This window comes from Xyrauchen texanus, chromosome 31 (assembly GCF_025860055.1).
Source record: "Xyrauchen texanus isolate HMW12.3.18 chromosome 31, RBS_HiC_50CHRs, whole genome shotgun sequence".
Lineage (NCBI taxonomy): Eukaryota > Metazoa > Chordata > Actinopteri > Cypriniformes > Catostomidae > Xyrauchen > Xyrauchen texanus.
The window spans coordinates 17465508-17483628 of record NC_068306.1 but is presented as its reverse complement, the minus strand read 5'-3'; the positions used below and the strand labels follow the sequence as shown (position 1 = coordinate 17483628).

The following is an 18121-nucleotide window of genomic DNA, read 5'->3' as shown; positions in this document are numbered from 1 at the left end:
AGCTGATTGGCTCGTACGCGTTCTAAAATCACCTTCATCGTCCAATGATAAGTGAGTGAGAAGCTCCATTGAGTTATTGGTGGACGTTACTGCATCAAAGCCACATTAATATATTGTGGAATAACAGACGCTCATAACTAAGGAGAATGATTCAGGTAAGGGAACTTCATCTACGGAATAAAAAATGCGTCTATTTTCACCGAAAATTTGAATACATTTTCTCAGAGACATATCGATGATTAAAGAAGTATTCATACCTATATTTGCAATTTCTCTACCAAGCTAATAATCAAGAAAACGGAACACAAACATGTTCACACTCGCTAAGATGTAATAATGTGCCACGGAAAACGACTCGGTTACTAATGTAACCTCGGTTCCCTGAGAGGAGGGAACGAGTATTGCGTAAGTAGCTTACGCTATGGGAAAACTCAGTTTCTCGAGAAATATTGAAGTCTTTATGTAAAACGCATTGCAGCTGCACAGCAGACAGCAATGAGCGAGGCAGATCGGTCATTGGCTGTGCTGCAGCAACTTGCTCGAACCAATGACGGGGCGACTCTGAACGCTCGCGCACTCAGAGCCCGCCAAGATGGGCTTGGCTTAGGGCTATATATTAGGCGCCCCGTCATGAGAGTTCTTTAGGTTCAATCGACTGAAGCGAACTGACCAAGCACTAGCACGGCAGCTTACGCAATACTCGCTCCTCCTCTCAGGGAACCGAGGTTACGTTAGTAACCGAAGTCGCTCCCTATCGAGAGGTCTCTCCTATTGGCGTAAGTAGCTTACGCTATGGGAACACCATGCAAAACGCCGTGCGTGCTGACTTTGCTCTATAAAGCCAGAGGCAGATGCCTGAGCCTTAAAGCAAAGTGATTATTCCACGAGCCGCCAACGGCGAGCTACATGGGATAGTATAGAGCCTTCCAAGGTGGTCCATGGTGGGCGCTCATAGTACAAACACAAGCACATATCTTATGTACTGAGTTTTCTATGTACTGATATGCATAAAAATCCTTTAGGTCAGTCAGAGACGGACCTATAAGGGAGGAGATAATGCTCAGCATATACATACTCCAGTCCATTCTATAGTCAGGCTGATAGAATGTTGGAATGCAATGAGGGGACCTGTAGGTTATAAAACCTGATAAATGTCGAAGGTGAGGCCCAGCCTGCCGCCGCACAAATATCTTCAATGGGTATCCCACTCGACCACGCCCACGAGGAGGCCATGCTCCTCGTAGAGTGAGCTCTGACGCCTAAGGGGCATTGAAGGCCCTTGGCTTCATAAGCCAGCGCTATAGCATCCACTATCCAGCCGATATTCTTTGCTTTGAAACTGCGAGACCTTTAGTGCGGCCGCCAAAGCATACGAATAATTGTTCCGCCTGTCTGAACAGGGCAGAACGCTCCAAATATACTCTGAGCCCCTGACCGGCAGAGTAATTTAGCGTCGCTTCGCCTGCTGGGGACGATAGCGCTGCCAGAGATATCACCTGTACTCTGAAGGGTGTGGAGAGCACTTTAGGAATATACCCGTGCTTTGGCCTAAGGACAACTCTGCAGTCGTTAGGGTCCAAATTCCAGGCAAGCAGCTTGATGACAGCGCGTGCAGGTCGCCCACTCTCTTGACTGAGGCGAGCGCCAGCAAGAGCGCAGTTTTGAGTGAGAGCTGTTTAAGGTGCACGGTTCGGAGAGGTTCGAACGGGGCACTCTTGAGTGCATCCAGGACCGTGGCCAGGTCCCAGATCGCCACCGAGGGGGGGCGAGGAGGGTTCATCCTCCTAGCGCCTCTTAGGAAACGAATGATTAGGTCGTTTTTCCCTAATGAACGTCCTTTATCAGGATTGTGTGACGCCGATATGGCAGCCACATAGACTTTGAGCGTGGATGGTGTGCGGCCCGCCTCCAGCAGCTCTTGCAAAAAAGGCGAGTACACTTGGTATTTCGCACGATTTAGGGTTCAAGTTCTTGGTATCACACCAGTTACTGAACTCTTTCCACTTTTGGGCATATAAGCGCCTCGTAGAGGGCGCTCGCGCCACAGTGATGGTTCTCAAAACTCCACTGGGGAGGTTCTCGGGAACCCGTTGAGGGGCCATGCATGGAGGGCCCACAGATCGGGGCGGGGATGAAGAATCATCCCGTTGGCCTGCCTGAGGAGGTCTAGCCTCAACGGAATCGGCCATGGGGCAGATTGCATCATCTGCATCAGTTCTGGAAACCACGTCTGGTTTTTCAAGAGTGGGGCTACCAGGAGCACTGCACATTTCACTTCCCTGATCCGACTGATGACCTGAGGTAGCATCACGATCGGGGGAAAAGCATACAAGGGGCGGCTCGGCCAGACTTGGGCGAAGCGTCCGTGCTCTTTGAGAAGAAAAGGGGGCAGTGCGCATTTTCCCTGGAGGCTGAAGAGGTCGACCTCTGCCTCGCCAAAGGTTTGCCATAACCACTGAACCGTCAGGGGTGGAGAGACCATTCTCCTGGGAGAACCTTGTCTCTGGACAGCATGTCCGCTCCCTGGTTCAGGGCGCCTGGCACATGCGCTGCTCTCAGCGAGCGCAGGTGGTGCTGTGACCATAAGATGAGCTCCCTGGCCATAGAGTGCAGGGAGCTCGACCTGAGTCCACCCTGGCGATTTATATACTGAAACTACCGTCATGTTGTCCGTTCGGACCAGGACGTGTTCGTTTTTCAGGTACGGAAGCAGGGCTCTGAGAGCCAAGGCGACCGCTTTCATTTCCAGACAGTTTATATGTAGGCGCTTTTCCGGGTTTGACCAAAAGCCGGAGACAGGCCTGCCCTCGTAAAGGGCCCCCCATCCTATTTTGGAGGCATCTGTCATGATAATTTTTCTCCGCGTATTTACGCCCAGACTCACGCCGGTTTGATACCAGTTGACGGCTTTCCAGGGCGTCAGGGCTTTTATACAGCCGTGATTCGCTCTGTTCAGAAAGTGGCCCGAGCGCCACGCGTGAGTGGGGACACGGCTCTTGAGCTAGCGCTGGAGAGGACGCATGTGCAACAATCCTAGCTGGAGTACAGCTGATGCCGAGGCCATGAGACCGAGCATTCTTTGAAATCGTTTGACGGGGGCGCTCTGATGAGAGGTGCGCTGTCATCTGCACTGAGTCTAGCACTATTCCCAGAAAAGAGATACTCTGGCTGGGGGATAGCACGCTCTTTGCAAAATTGATTCTCAGACCCAGGCATTCTAGATGGCTGATAATCCAAGATCTGTGCGTTGTTAACTGACCCTCTGATTGTGCTATGATTAGCCAAGTAGATGGCGCTCAAGGACAGTCAATTCAGCCATGGCCCGGCCGATGGATTGGGCGGTGGCCTTCGTGGCTCGCAGGGCTACATCAGTGGCGCTGCGCAGGTCCTTGAAAGCCACAGGTTCAGGTCCAGACTCGTCCATGGTGCGGAGAAGTTTGGCCTGATAAACTTGTAAAACCGCCATTGAATGAAGCGCCGACGCAGCTTGGCCGGCGGCGGCGTATGCGCGACCGGCGAGAGCTGAGGTGGATCTGCAGGGCTTCGAGGGATGAGAAGCTTTGGCTTTCCATCCAGCGGTGGAGGGTGGGCACAGATGGTTGGCCACAGCCTCCTCGAGGGGCGGAGTTCCCTCGTAGCCTCTTTCTCTCGCGCCGTCCACTGAGGAGAGCGAGGAAGAAAAAGAAGGCTTCAGGCGAGCAGAGTGCGGGGCTTTCCACGACTTCGTGAGTTCGTCGTGAACTTCGAGGAAGAAAGGAGAGGGTCTCTGTCGAGGGGCCTGCCGGCGCCCCTGCAGGAACCACTCGTCCAGCCGGCTGCGGGCGGGTTCTTCCGGAGAAGACCAGTCGAGCCTGAGGTCTTCCACGGCCTTGGACAGGATGCGGACGATCTCAGAGTCCATGCTGGTGCCCATGCTCGTGTCCGCTGATGTCGATGGAGCGGGGTCGAAAGCCGAGCCCGGCCAGTCGTCGGATGGGGCGGCAGCACGGTGGAAGCAGGCTCGTTTGCGGCGAAAGCGGCAAAGCGAGCGCGCAGCTCGGCGAGGCCCAGGGAGTCACATTCGGGGCATCCGCCCTGAATGAGAGCAGCTTCTGCGTGGTCCGGTCCCAGGCAGCGAGTGCAAATGATGTGACGATCCCCGTCAGGAAGAGGGCCTCTGCACGAGGCGCAGGCTGAAGGCATTTGCAACAACGCCTTGAAAATTGCTCTTTTACTTAATCAAAAAAGCGTTGCAGAGGCGAGCGCTTGCAGTAAAAGGATATAGCGATGCGTGCCGGATGGCGTAGCAGAAGGCTTCGAAGGTGGCTGAAGGCGCCGGCGTCCTCTTAGCGGTCCTGCTGTAGGCTTTTCGACGGCGGGCGAAAGACTCCAACAATCCGGAGGATCCAGCGAAGAGAAGGTCTTTGCTGAAGGAGATTAAATCTAAAGAACTCTCATGACCGGGGCGCCTAATATATAGCCCTAAGCCACGCCCGTCTTGGCGGGCTCTGAGAGCGCGAGCGCGAAGCGCGCGCCCATTGGTCGCGCGTTCAGAGTCGCCCCGTCATTGGTTCGAGCAAGTTGCCGCAGCACAGCCAATGACCGAGCTGCCTCGCTCATTGCTGTCTGACTTCTGCAATGCGTTTTACATAAAGACTTCAATATTTCTCGAGAAAATGAGTTTTCCCATAGCGTAAGCTACTTACGCAATAGGAGAGACCTCTCGAGAGGGAACCAATTAAATCTTACTAAGTATACATTAACGCATTAAAGTGGCCTGATTGAACAAAAGCTTTTTGACCCACTATTATATGACTCATGAATCCTATTTTGTGTCCACAGGAGACCCTTCATAATCATGGTGTCTTGCTTTGATTTTCACCAGAGCCACCTTCACCAACACTGTCTCCCCGAAATCAATACGAAAGGTCAGTTTCTTTGATGTTTCTTTCTCAATGCAAGGTTTTTACACTTTTGTTTTGAAATATAGGAGGCATGTTATCCAGACTGATATCTATGGATTATGTTATAATCTGTGCATGACACTCCATTCCCAACTACACCTACAATCTCATAAGCAATACCACAAGTACAGCATACTGTATGTATCATGCATTCGCTTTCTTAAAGGAAACAAATATGTTTATTGTTCAAATGGTATTCATTTTGATGTACACTATATACATTTATAATAGCACAGTTGAATGACAAAAATGTACACTATATACATTTATAATAGCGCAGTTGAATGACAAAAAGAGGGACCTTCAAAGCAAAGACTCAGAGAGACTTGTGTGGGATGGACAGAGCAATCCTTTAGATATTCAAACTGGAGAAGACAATAAGGCGTGGTTTGTTGATGACACTGAACCATCGGAATGCTCTCAACATTATAACTCCACAACTTCCTCTTTCAACACATGTGAAAGGCCCTTTTTGCTCTCTTTGTGAAAATGGTATTTGATTGAAATTAAAACCACATACTGGAAGTCAAAAGAAAACTGGTGATATATCTTGTTATCAGGGAGCACTGTGGACAATGAATTTTCCTGGAGTACTAGTGACGATCAAACAGTACGTGAGGATGGAGGCAGAGGGAGAAAGTTTTGGATACACTTCCCTCAGGGTTTGTATATTTGACCTTTATGACATTATGGCTCAAGTTGACGTCACAGTATAGGAAGCTGTATTTGTAACATGGGTTACAAAAAAGAGGATGGGAGTTTGGCACTTAGAAAAATAAAATGTGTTATTATCAGTGTGCCACTCAGTGCCTCAGAACCTGACCAGCTGTGCATAGGTGACTGTTAAGTTAACTGAAACCATTACATTTAAAATAGAAGTATTACAATTAGTAGCTTACATTTATTTTACAACAGTTAATTTTGGTCCATTTATCTGATTGGACAAACAGCATTCCAAAAGCTGTCAAGTAATGTTAGGATAGAATTAATCAAATCATCAACTAAAATCACCTGTTTTATCAATGTTGCAAATCTTTATCTTCAACTACTTTGTCATCAGATCAGGGATTCTTCTTGAGGACTCCATGCTTACAGACTTTCCCATTGCATGGAAAAGGCACTTGCTTATCAGGTCAATACTGCAGACAACACCAAAAATGCCTCTGCACCCACCCCTGAATGAAGAACACCTGAACATTAGCCCTTCTCTGCTCACATCACCTTCCCAAGGCCTGAGCCATTCTCTCCTTCCCGAAGGACAAGAGGCGCTACAAAGTAAAGCCGATACTAACACAGAGTATTAGATATTCAATGTTTAATTGTAAAGTAACATATACACAATTGATGGAACAGATGCATTAGTTATATAATACAGTGGCCCTAAAAAGAATTTGGACTATTATTACAAAATATCAGACCATGAGGCATTTATTTTAAAGCAAAACATATCGTAAATAGAAGTTTGTTTCAAAATTAAAAACAATAGATATATTGTTCAAAACTTTGTGGTTGTCAAACTTAGTTGAACATGTCCATAGATAATGTGATCTACACCTGTGGTTAGTCTGCTAAGACACCTGTGTGAACTTGACGGGAAATAATTTCATACATGGTATGATATGATTCCTCCTTGGGATGATATTTTAGTATCTATTGAATGTATTTAATAAATGTTTAAATGTGACATAAAGGGATAGTTCACCCAAAAATGAAAATTCACTTATCGTTTACTCACCTTTATGCCATTCCAGATGTGTATGACTTTCTTTCTTTGTAGATCAAAAATAAAGATTTTTAGAAAAATATATCAGCTCTGTTGGTCCATACAATGCAAGCGAATGGTGATCAGACCTTTGTAACTACAAAAAAAATCACATAAAGGAAACATAGAAGTAATCCATACGACTCCGGTGTTTAAATCCATGTCTATAGAAGCAATATAATAGGTGTGTGGGTGAGAAACAGTACAATATTTATGTACTTTTTTACTCTAAATATCCACTTTCACTTTCAGATGTGGAAATTTAGAGTAATGTGTTTTTTGGAGCTACAAAGGTCTGATCACCATTCACTTCCATTGTATGGACCTACAGAGCTGAGATATTCTAAAAATATTTGTTTGTGTTCTGCTGAATAGCATGAATAGTAAATGATGAGAGAATTTTCATTTTTGGGTGAATTTTCCCTTTAAGTCACATTTTAACATTTATTAATTTAAAAGTGTCCTGATACGTTTTTGGGGCCACTGTATAATTGTTTAAATATTTCTACTTTAACAACATAATGTAACAAAAACTGTTAAGCATAATCTGCTTAGAGCCAAATGTGCACATTTCTGCCAGTGTAAAATTATAACCAAGACAGGGTCACTCGCTGTTATGCTGACTGTACAATATTTTTTACCATAACAGCATTATTCAAGGATGTGTGGATCACCCCAGAATCTATCATCTTAAAAAGTCCCAGTTTGCCATGCAGCCTTGCAAATGACTCAGTAGGCCATGTAAGCTTTATCTTTTGTTGCCTACATACATCTTATTTGTTATTGTTTTACAGTGAGCTCTGTATTCATGTTATCTTTTCTGTTTAAAACTAGAAGACTTTGATGAGAGTTAGTAATGGTGGCTATCTGTCATCTGAGAGTGAAGAAGAGAACAAAGGTTCTGAAGAGGAGACCTCGACCCCAGAACAACTCATTCCTCTGAAAAGAGCAAGACCTCACAGGCACACTGCCCAAAGAGGGCGTGTTAAAACACAACCAAGACCCAAGAAGAAATGTGTGAATGGCTTCATTATGTTCTGCCGAATTAACAGGAAATTGTATATCAGGTGTGCTAATTCTCCATTATAAGGCAGCTACTAGACCTTTTGAAATATTCAATATTAAAGGTGAAGTGTGTGATTTTTTGCATTACCAAACATAATTACAATCTGTTTGAGCTGCCCAACTAGTCTCAACAAAACAACATTGGTTCAACCAATAGTGTATATTAGGGGCGGGACTTCCTGGAAGATGGGTGGATAGTTTGAAACTTCATTTTTGCTATTCTGTTTTGAGCTGCTAGTGGCACACTTCACCTTAAAGTGAACAGATGGTATATGATTATCCTGCAATGAAAGACATTGTTGATATGAATAACTGTACACATTATTATCAAACAGATCTCATCCTGGCATATCCTCCACTACGGTCACCAAAGAGTTAGCACACCTATGGCGCATCATGCCCAAAATGGAGAGACGTGTCTACAAGTAGGCTCTGTAAATTCTTCAAAACTTATGCAATCTCTCTGTTGCAATGCAATATCATACAAACCTCTCCCTATTTCCTCTTACACCCTGAAAGCCTGGCTCTTCAGTCGCCAACAGAACCGTAATGTGCGCGCTGAATTACACGAGGGAGAAATAAATGCAAAAGACTGCATCTCCAGTCCCCTCTATATGTTACTGGCCCATAGAGACCACGGCAGTCTTACACCTTATTTAGCCACTGAGAAAATATGCTTAATTCATGTTATCTCCAATTCTGTGAGCAATAGTCACCAATGTCCAAGAACAACAAACTAAACAGACTACTAATCTATATAAAAACTGCATTTTATAGTTTGAAACAGTTTTATTAACATTAATCACTGTTGTGATTACAAATAATTGCATCTCAGGCATTTTATACAGCATTTTAAATTACTAAACAAATGTATGGTGTTGTTAAATATATTTGAACTGTTCTACTGTGATTGCATTACTATGTTTACATTTTTAGTGTTATATATATATATGACAGATTTTTCCAAAGCATACCTTCTTCCATTGTGACTTTACATGGTCACTTTTATTACTTATTTATAATACATGGGAACCATTAAGTATCTGTATTTATTTATATATTTATTATAATGTTTCATATTAAAATGGTTTATGGATTTTTTTACCGTCTAAACGCAGTTATTCAATAAGAAGCTTATAGGTGCCTTATGAACCTTGTTCTGGTTTACTGTGCTGTTAACTTTGATTAAAAGTTCAGTTTGTTTGCATTTTTTGTGGCTTCTGTGTAATCATACCAATTATACATGACATACTTTTGCATATATGGATTTTTAATCTGCCAATCCTGAATTACTCGATACCTCCAGGTGTTGTGTTTAAAATTTTGCTGATTTTGTGTAGTCGTGCAATTGCACAGAGGGACTCTTCTTTCAGATTCTGGTTGCAAATGCGAAGCTTCAACATTTCTGCCAGCAGAGCCACCTTGTCTCTTTTCTCCTGAGTCAGACGACAGAGAAACATACGGTGAAAATGAGCATGTCATGAGGAATAGCATACACCTCTCACATTTATTAGCTGTTAAAAGAGTCTCACCTTCAGTAGATCACTACTCAGTCGCCCAAGCACCCCTTCCAGGTGTGAGAGTTGGTCGGTTAAGTTGATGAACACGTCACTGCTATAAAGAACCGTGCAAGTAAATCAAAATTTAGGTATGGCCTTTTTTTTCTCACACTTATGTTGTCCCAAACCTCAAATTATTCCCCTCTTCTGTGCAACGCGAAATTAGATGTTTGGCAGAATGTTGCAGTAGCCTTTCATTACCTCTTTTTCCGTAGCCTACAACGAAAGTGAATATAATGAATGATACATCTCCTTTCCCGTTCCACAGAAGAAAGAAAGTAATACAAATGTGGAATAACATGAGGGTGAATAAATGCTTCCTTGCTGATCATTGAAAATTAAAGGAATATTACTGGTTCAAAACAAGTCACTACATGAGTAGGCCTACTACAAAAAATTTTCTTGAATTACCCCACCTATTCTTAAAAAAAAAAAAAAACGTTAAAATACTCACAGTTTAAAATTGTAGCCACCTGTCATAAACAATATGGGCCTTAACAAGATTTATGTGTGTTATACAAATTGCTAACATTTTCTGTTACGTTATAGCAGAGATGGGTCACTTCAATTAAAATGAATGAAAATAGCCTCCCGAGAGCGTTCCAAAGATGGCCGCCAGTGGACGGTCTTGCTAGAAAACTTTTAACAGAAGAATTAATTCTAATAAGTGCTTTTATAAAATTATTAGCTTCACGTTACAGTCATAAATCCCTTAAAAAATTGGCCCCATTCACTTCCATTGTAAGTGCCTCACTGTAACCTCGATTTTCGTTCTTTTTTAAAGATAAGGACGGACTATTCAAATGTATTTTTGTGGTAGTCAACATTGTGCTATAAATGTTGTTGATTGAAATTAACTTGTACCGAACCTAGGATATTCCTTTATGATGCTCAAACAAAACTGTATTAAATGACATAACGTATTAACCAAAGAAACTTCCCACTTACTCTGTATCCTCTCCACTGCAACAGGCACTGGAATGGTGGATCTTGCCAGTCTCTTGTGATGGTGTGTCTGGCCTGCTTGGTACAGGACTCATTTCTGACAGAAGAGTTGCCATTCTTCGTGCTGTAAAACATATTGTAATAATGAAGTCATTCATTTTTTATTGACATCTAACATTTGTCTTGACTTCATATTTAGGCCTTGTTCTTCATGACTTACTCTCATAGGCTTGGGCTGCCTGAACTATACTATTCCAATCAAGATCACAGGCAGCACTTGGAAGAGGCATACATTCAGGATCAGTGTGATTTTCTTTGACCCAAAGGTCAAATTCAGTCTGTTCAGGCATTGTCCAGCATTCTGTGGAAAGACAAACAGTGAATGCCCATTTACTGTTTTGGCGTTGCTTACAACCCTTAAAAGGTGCTTTAAGCTGAGGATATACTAGTTGAAAACAATTTACACCACCATCAGACTAAACAAATAAAAGTGTAAAAGTATTTGAACAATTAACACTTAAAATGTGTTTTTGCATTATGTAACAAAATATCTAACCAATGGCATTTTAAGAATATAACATTAAAACACTTCACAAAATAACTTTGGAAGATTTGAAATGGTAACACACTAGATATATTGTTAAAATGGTTTCTGGTTGAAACATACAGTATATCTTTAATGTGCTGAACTTCACCTGTGTTTATTCTACTATGACACTTGTGTGAACTTGAGAGGGAACTGACTTCATACAGCCATTAAAAATCTTCTTGAAACAAGTTTCCTTAAATGAAGAAAATGTAAGTAAGCTCTGACTAAAGAATGTCAGCATTTGCTTCCAGATGCCACTTGCATTGATATTTTGAATCTAAGGAAATGACAATCAGATTTTTAAGTGTGACATATTGCACTGGATGTGTCAAAAAGTGTCAAAATACTTTTTGGGGCCACTGTATGTGAACAACATAAGAATGATCAACATTATGATTATTATATTGTATAATGTTCAAGAACAGAAACTGTGAAGTTATGCTTTTAACCCTCTATAGAAGAACTAATAATGCTTGCCTGTGGGATGTGTTTGCATGGAGAGATGGATTGGTGTGAGTGCTGGGGACTCTGGGTATGACTGGTGAGTAGTACCAGATAACAAAGGACTGTTGCATGAACCTGACATTAGTGACCTGCTGCAAAGCTCCGCCTGTGTTTGTTGAGGATATGACTGGAAAGAGACAGCAAACACAACATAGCAAAATAGCAACACTGCTGCTCACATACCAAAACTCAGTAGAACAATACCATGCTTTTTCCACATTATTGCTGGTTGGGGCCATATTGCTGAATACAGTTTAAGCTGAATAGATAACGTACTGAGTCACCCTGGGCGTTGTCCTCTGTGTCATCCATCACAATAAGTTTTTTCAGGTCCTCTACCACTGTGCTCTTCCGAACGGGCTGGGGGGAGCATGCTGCTCGCAGTGATGCAATCACTCGAGGCTGACCAAAAACATTTTTTGAATTCCCGTCCACCTGACTGAAAAATATATGCAAAGCCATGGGCACAGAATCAAACAGTAAAACAACTGACATAATCTATTTTAGAAAATTACATTTGTTTAGCTGTTTGTTTTGTGTAGCATTTTCAGAACAGCAATGGAACAGCAGAATGGCAATTTTTTTATATATATATTTAAAATGTGGTGAGCAAAGTTTTGCACAAATATAAAAACAACTTGTTCATTAAAATGATTAAATGCATTAGGTATCATAAGCCAATTTTTTTACAGCATGTATTAATCATGTATATATATATATATATATATATATATATATATATATATATATATATATATATATATACTGTATATATTGTTTATTGTTAGTTCATACTGAATTAACTCATAATGCCTTAACATGATAAACTTTTATTGTTAAACTGTATTATCATATTTTTAACATTAACCAAGATAATGACAATAAATTATAATTATTATGTTTAATAATAATAAAAAATGCTAAAAGTATTGTTTATTGTTAGTTGATTTTAACTATTGAGTTCACTAATGTTAACAAATACAAACTAATTGTAAAGTGTAACCATTTATTTATTTTTGGTGCACAATTTTGCTCTCCACAATTTTAAATAGATTTTTGCTCTTCGGCTTTTGTTCTAAAAATGATACATTAAATGTTAAGTATTTTTTGCATACAGATATAACTGCTCACCTTTTTACATAGTTTTTATTGCTGTTTCTGACATCACTGGCTTCCCGATGTTGCTTCTTTTGTGTTTCGCTGCATTCAGGTATATTCGGGCCATCATAAAGTTGACAAGGCTGGTCAGGGTCACCCTGATAGGATTCAGTGATACTGTCAACACTCAGGCTAAATCCATCTTGACTTGTCTTTCGTAAACTTGGACTGAGCGTTGCAGACTCGTCTGGTCTAGACTGGAGTTCAGGGAACAGGTGCGTGTTAATAGAAAGTTGATTCTTTGTAGAAATATTCTCACTGAATAAATTCTGGCTTTGTGCGGACTGATTTAGGCTGAATGATGGTTGACCAGAACTCCACACAAGTTTTATATTGGGCTCCTGCAAACTGGACCAATTCTGGTCCTGGTTCTTTTTGTCATGATTCCCTCTTCGCTGGAGCAAGCTGAGATCTTTCTTGCTGGGTTGACTTGAATTAGGTGACGTTTGTGAAATCAAAGCCCTCATCAAGGGAGGCTTTTCCACAACATAAGTTTTAACCTCTTGTGGCTTGCAGCACAAGGGGCTAGAAATAAAAACACAAAGAGTACAGACACACAAGTTGCAGATACGTACAAACACACAAATATAGAAGCGGTACATTCATTGCAAAAGAACATACAATGCAGACACAAAGACATGTTATCAAAGTAACAGTAATTTCCTTCCATTTCGAAATATCCAAGCCATTTTTGAATAGTTTGATTTTGACCAATACTATCTCATCCCTTTTCACAGTTTCACTCTGACTGGAAAGTGTTGGTTGAACAGGGAGAACTCAGTGGTGGGAATGCCCCACTTTTTTACTAACTATCCCACCCCTCCCCATGGGACACCTACTCTATTTTATATGATGCATACAGGGAAAGAAGGGGGTATGTATGTGTAAGGGGTCTGTACTCTGTACGAATGTTGTATATGGGGGAATATGGAGCTAACCAGGGTTAGTCCACTCAAAAATGAAAATACTGTCATTGACTCACCCTTATGTTGTTTCAACACAACTTTCTTTTTTCCATTGAACACAAAGGATGCAATTTTGGAGAATGTACTGGTAACACCTTTATTCGCAATTACAACAAATGGGAACACTAGCTTTCAAGCTTCAAAATGATTCAATAAAAGTAGTCCATACAATTTATGCTAAATTCCAACTCATTTGAAGTCATACAAGCTTTATGTGAGGAGCAGAAAGACATTTTAATTATGACTCACTGAAACACTGACTCAATGATTCAGTCACGGGTATCCTTAAGTTAACACATCACTTGAAAGAAACTTAAATTTCGGTGTCTTTCTCACACTAAATCTAGTGTCTGACTTTAGATGTCTTGGAATATAGCACACAAGTTGTTTGGTCCACTTTTACGATCCTTTAATGGTCCTTTTGCGTCCTTTTTTAAGCTTAAAATTGCCAGTCTCCATTCATTGTAATTCCTTCTTTTGGGTTCTATGGTATAAAATAAGTCATATAGGTTTGGATCGAGTAAATTATGACATATGAAATATACAGTACTTAAATATACAGTATATGCATTGTATATTTCAGTATATATATATATATATATATATATATATATATATATAATTGGAAAAGTGTTTTTTTTCCCCCTTTTGGTATAATTTTATAGATCTCACCTTAGTTTGAGAACAGGGGTCTTGGCATGTAGAAGAGGTAATGTGTGAGCATAGAACTCCTTTATGTTGTTTGAAGGAGAGGATCCTTTTGAAACATTTTTTGTAAAATGCCCAGTTTCACAATGTTTGGATCTTGGGACCTGTGGACTGTAGAAGCCTGGCTGTCTCAGCGGATGCCGTTTAGGTCCATGCCAGGGAGACTCAGCAATGTTCTTGTCAACTCTACCATTCAACCTGAAGTCATTAGTGCAGGGTGAAAATGCACTTGATTCTCTATTTGGCTGGAGAAAATGTGTCTATAAGATAAAAAGAAGATTTCATTTAATGATACCTTTAATTTACTGTACACCTTAAATCCCCTAAATGCTTTGATTTGTTACTTACCTTTAAAAAGCACTAGTAAGTATCCTTTTTAAGATACTGTCTGATTTGATGTTGAAATTTAAATTATTTTGATATTGTTATATAACATTTACATAGGCAGGAATGAATTGTGACTTTGCAAACCTTGACATCTTTACCTTGGAGCAGATGTATATTTACTGATGTAATATCCTACAAGTATACATTTGGGAAAGAGGCCTGAAAAATAGTTTAAGCAACAGCATGCACGTCTCAATATTTATTCTTAAATATGTGAAAAAGGCATCATTCACACACAATAGTTTTCAGTTACCGATGCCATTGAAGAAACTTCACTAATCACAGTCAGTCATGCTTAATTTAATCCATGAAGGAAAATGTCCAATAACAGGGTGGTTACTGAGATTAAGCATGTATGATTGCCCCCATAAGGGTACCCTCCATGTATAATAAAACCAGAGTCTTCGCTCACATCTCATGTGAGTGGTTATGATTTTATACACCATTCATCTTCAACCGCTTATCCGAAGTCGGGTCGCGGGGGCAGCTGCTCCAGCAGGGGGCCCCAAACTTCCCTATCCCGAGCCACATTAACCAGCTCTGACTGGGGGACCCTGAGGCGTTCCCAGGCCAGTTTGGAGATGTAATCTCTCCACCTAATCCTGGGTCTTCCCCGAGGCCTCCTCCCAGCTGGACGTGCCTGAAACACCTCCCTAGGGAGGCGGCCAGGGGGCATCCTTACCAGATGCCCAAACCACCTCAACTGACTCCTTTCGACGCAAAGGAGCAGCGCTCTACTCCGAGCTCCTCACGGATGACTGAGCTCCTCACCCTATCTCTAAGGGAGAAGCCCGCCACCCTTCTGAGGAAGCCCATTTCGGCCGCTTGTACTCGCGACCTAGTTCTTTTGGTCATGACCTAGCCTTCATGACCATAGGTGAGGGTAGGAACAAAAATTGACCGGTAGATCGAGAGCTTTGCCTTTCGGCTCAGCTCTCTTTTCGTGACAACGGTGCGATAGAGCGAGTACAATACCGCCCCCGCTGCCCTGATTCTCCGGCCAACCACCCGCTCCATTGTCCCCTCACTCGTGAACAAGACCCCGAGGTACTTGAACTCCTTCACTTGGGGCAATACCTCCTTCCCTACCTGGAGTACGCACTCCATCGGTTTCCTGCTGAGAACCATGGCCTCAGATTTAGAGGTGCTAATCCTCATCCCAGCTGCTTCACACTCGACTGCCAAGCGATCCAGTGAGAGCTGAAGGTCACGGACCGATGATGACATGAAGACAACATCATCTGCAAAAAGCAGCGATGAGATCCCCAGCCCACCGAACCGCACACCTTCCCCACCCCGACTACGCCTCTATATCCTGTCCATGAATATCACAAACAGGACTGGTGACAAAGCGCAGCCTTGGTAGAGAACAACCCCCACATGGAATGAACTCGACTTTGTGCCGAGGACCCGGACACAGCTCTCGCTTTGGACGTACAGGGATTGGATCGTCCTTAGAAGGGACCCCCCCACCCCGTACTCCCGCAGCACCTCCCACAGTCTCTCCTGAGGGACCTGGTCATACGCCTTCTCCAGATCCACAAAACACATGTAGACCGGATGGGCATACTCCCAGGCCCCCCTCCAGGATTCTTGCGAGAGTAAAGATCTGGTCCGTCGTTCCACGGCCAGGACGAAAACCGCATTGTTCCTCTTCAATCCGAGGTTCGACAATCGGCCAAACCCTCCTCTCCAGCACCTTGGAGTAAACTTTACCAGGGAGGCTGAGAAGTGTGATACCCCTGTAGTTGGCACACACTCTCTGATCCCCCTTTTTGAAGAGGGGAACCACCACCCCGTTCTGCCACTCCTTTGGCACTGTCCCAGATTTCCACGCAATGTTGAAGAGGCGTGTCATCCATGACACCCCCTCCACATCCAAAGCTTTCAGCATTTCTGGTCGGATCTCATCAATCCCCGGGGCTTTGCCACTGTGGAGTTGTTTGACTACCTCAGTGACCTCCCCCAGGGAAATAGAATCTGATCCCCCATCATCCTCCAGCTCTGCCTCTAGCATAGAGGGCGTGTTGGGATTTAGGAGTTCTTCAAAGTGTTCCTTCCACCGCCCAATAACCTCCTCGGTTGAGGTCAACAGCGTTCCATCTTTGCTGTATACAGCTTGGATGGTTCCCCGTTTCCCCTCCTAATGTGGCGGACGGTTTTCCAGAAGCACTTTGGTGCGGACCGAAAGTCCTTCTCCATGGCTTCTCCGAACTTTTCCCACACCCACTGCTTTGCCTCCCTCACGGCCGAGGCCGCAGCCCTTCGGGCCTGTCGGTACCTTGCAACTGCCTCCGGAGACCTCCGGGACAACAAATCCCTGAAGGTCTCTTTCTTCAGTCGGACGGCTTCCCTGACCACCAGTGTCCACCACGGTGTTCGAGGGTTACCACCCCTTGAGGCACCTAAAACCTTTAGGCCGCAGCTCTCCGCCGCGGCTTCGGCAATGGAAGCTTTGAACATTGCCCACTCCGGTTCAATGTCCCCAACCTCCGCAGGGATTTTATACACGTTTTTTTAAATTACAATTAATTTCTTTCGGAATAAAACTTTTTTTAATGAACAGAAAATATAATACAGAGAGCACCTTTAAATTTTGGCTTAGCAAAGAGCCAATTAAAAGTAAACTCACTCTTGTCAAGCTGCTGTAGGAGACCGAACTTTGGTCCTGCAGGCTCTCCTTCTGGCCTCTTTTCTCCCTGCCAAGCAATGAGCGAGTGGCTGTTACCATATGCCACTCTCCTTCTGAAATGTAAGATTTCAAAGGCAAATTACACTAAGCAAAATGACATACACATTGCTCATTATGTTTAAAAAAAAATTATGCAGAACTTGCGACAAGACCTGTGTTGTTTGTTCTGGAAGGGTTTAATCTTGTGAATTCAACATGCTGACTTGAATTCCAATCTAAACTCTTACGGCTGTCTTGCATGGGGGAGCTACAGTGTGAATGATCATAAGAACTGGCAAAAGATGAGAGAGGTCATTATATCAGTCGAAGAAGGCTGTAAGGATTAATTTTTTTAATCTTACCTCATTAGGCTGATATACCTGAAATCAGAACTGGGAAAGTGTAGAGGCAGTGTCTGTGGAGGAGTTGTAGACATTGAATAATCCAGATCACCAGAATAACATAGCCATCTTCTCGGATTCCATGTTTTTCCTCACCAACTTTCATTTACTTATAAATTAAAGCAAGATAGTAAAAGCAACTAAATAGATAGTTTGCTAGATAATGTCTAAACTTTTTCATTTGAGAATCGTTCTCAACGTCTTTAAGTCATCGGAAATCTCTGTTTGTGTATTAGGAGGACCAAACAATGGTGCAGAATGCTCCAATTCATCTGAGCTAGGGAATAACTATGTGGGCTCTACAGCAGCTGAATGGAACAGAGGATGGGATTGTGTTGTCTGGTCTGTTGGCTGTTGTCAGTGCTGTGCTTGTTTGCTCCAGGCAACATCACGCTGTTATGTGCATGGCAATAAGTTAAAGAGCATGAAAATATAAGACTGACATGGCTTTCAGTATATTACAA

General features: G+C 42.7%; 2 protein-coding genes across 4 annotated transcripts; one reads left to right on the top strand and one right to left on the bottom strand.

Annotated features, from left to right (window-relative positions):
• Positions 1-6100: 6100 nt before the first annotated feature.
• Positions 6101-8510, top strand: LOC127624870 (meiosis initiator protein-like). Its single transcript, XM_052099821.1, has 5 exons — positions 6101-6218; positions 7355-7446; positions 7540-7772; positions 8106-8189; positions 8276-8510. The coding sequence occupies exons 1-5, from the start codon at positions 6101-6103 to the stop codon at positions 8508-8510; spliced, it is 762 nt and encodes a 253-aa protein (XP_051955781.1).
• On the bottom strand, positions 8507-17887 carry LOC127624654 (signal-induced proliferation-associated 1-like protein 1). Of its 3 annotated transcripts, none has more exons than XM_052099470.1 (12): positions 17619-17887; positions 17430-17548; positions 17218-17330; positions 14163-14458; positions 12499-13050; positions 11644-11806; positions 11341-11494; positions 10495-10635; positions 10278-10398; positions 9531-9545; positions 9303-9384; positions 8507-9206 (listed from the first exon to the last, which is right to left on the bottom strand). In XM_052099470.1, exons 1-12 carry the CDS (start codon positions 17690-17692, stop codon positions 9060-9062), a joined length of 1977 nt encoding a protein of 658 aa, XP_051955430.1. In that variant the 5' UTR covers positions 17693-17887; the 3' UTR covers positions 8507-9059. The 3 variants fall into 3 exon arrangements, with proteins under 3 accessions (XP_051955430.1, XP_051955432.1, XP_051955431.1); XM_052099472.1 differs by having other exon boundaries at positions 17637-17887; XM_052099471.1 differs by lacking the exon at positions 9531-9545.
• Between the last annotated feature and the right edge of the window lie 234 nt (positions 17888-18121).

Bases quoted from the DNA above. Each gene is read 5' to 3' on its own strand.
- LOC127624870 (XM_052099821.1), top strand. From the start codon at position 6,101: ATGCCTCTGCACCCACCCCTGAATGAAGAACACCTGAACATTAGCCCT. The intron at 7,447-7,539 runs GTAAGCTTTATC...GTTTAAAACTAG, and splicing joins CAAATGACTCAGTAGGCCAT to AAGACTTTGATGAGAGTTAG. The intron at 8,190-8,275 runs CTACAAGTAGGC...CCCTATTTCCTC, and splicing joins CCCAAAATGGAGAGACGTGT to TTACACCCTGAAAGCCTGGC.
- LOC127624654 (XM_052099470.1), bottom strand. From the start codon at position 17,692: ATGTCTACAACTCCTCCACAGACACTGCCTCTACACTTTCCCAGTTCT. The intron at 11,807-12,498 runs GTGAGCAGTTAT...TATATTTTTCAG, and splicing joins AATAAAAACTATGTAAAAAG to TCAGGTGGACGGGAATTCAA. The intron at 10,399-10,494 runs GTAAGTCATGAA...TATGTTTTACAG, and splicing joins GGCAGCCCAAGCCTATGAGA to CACGAAGAATGGCAACTCTT.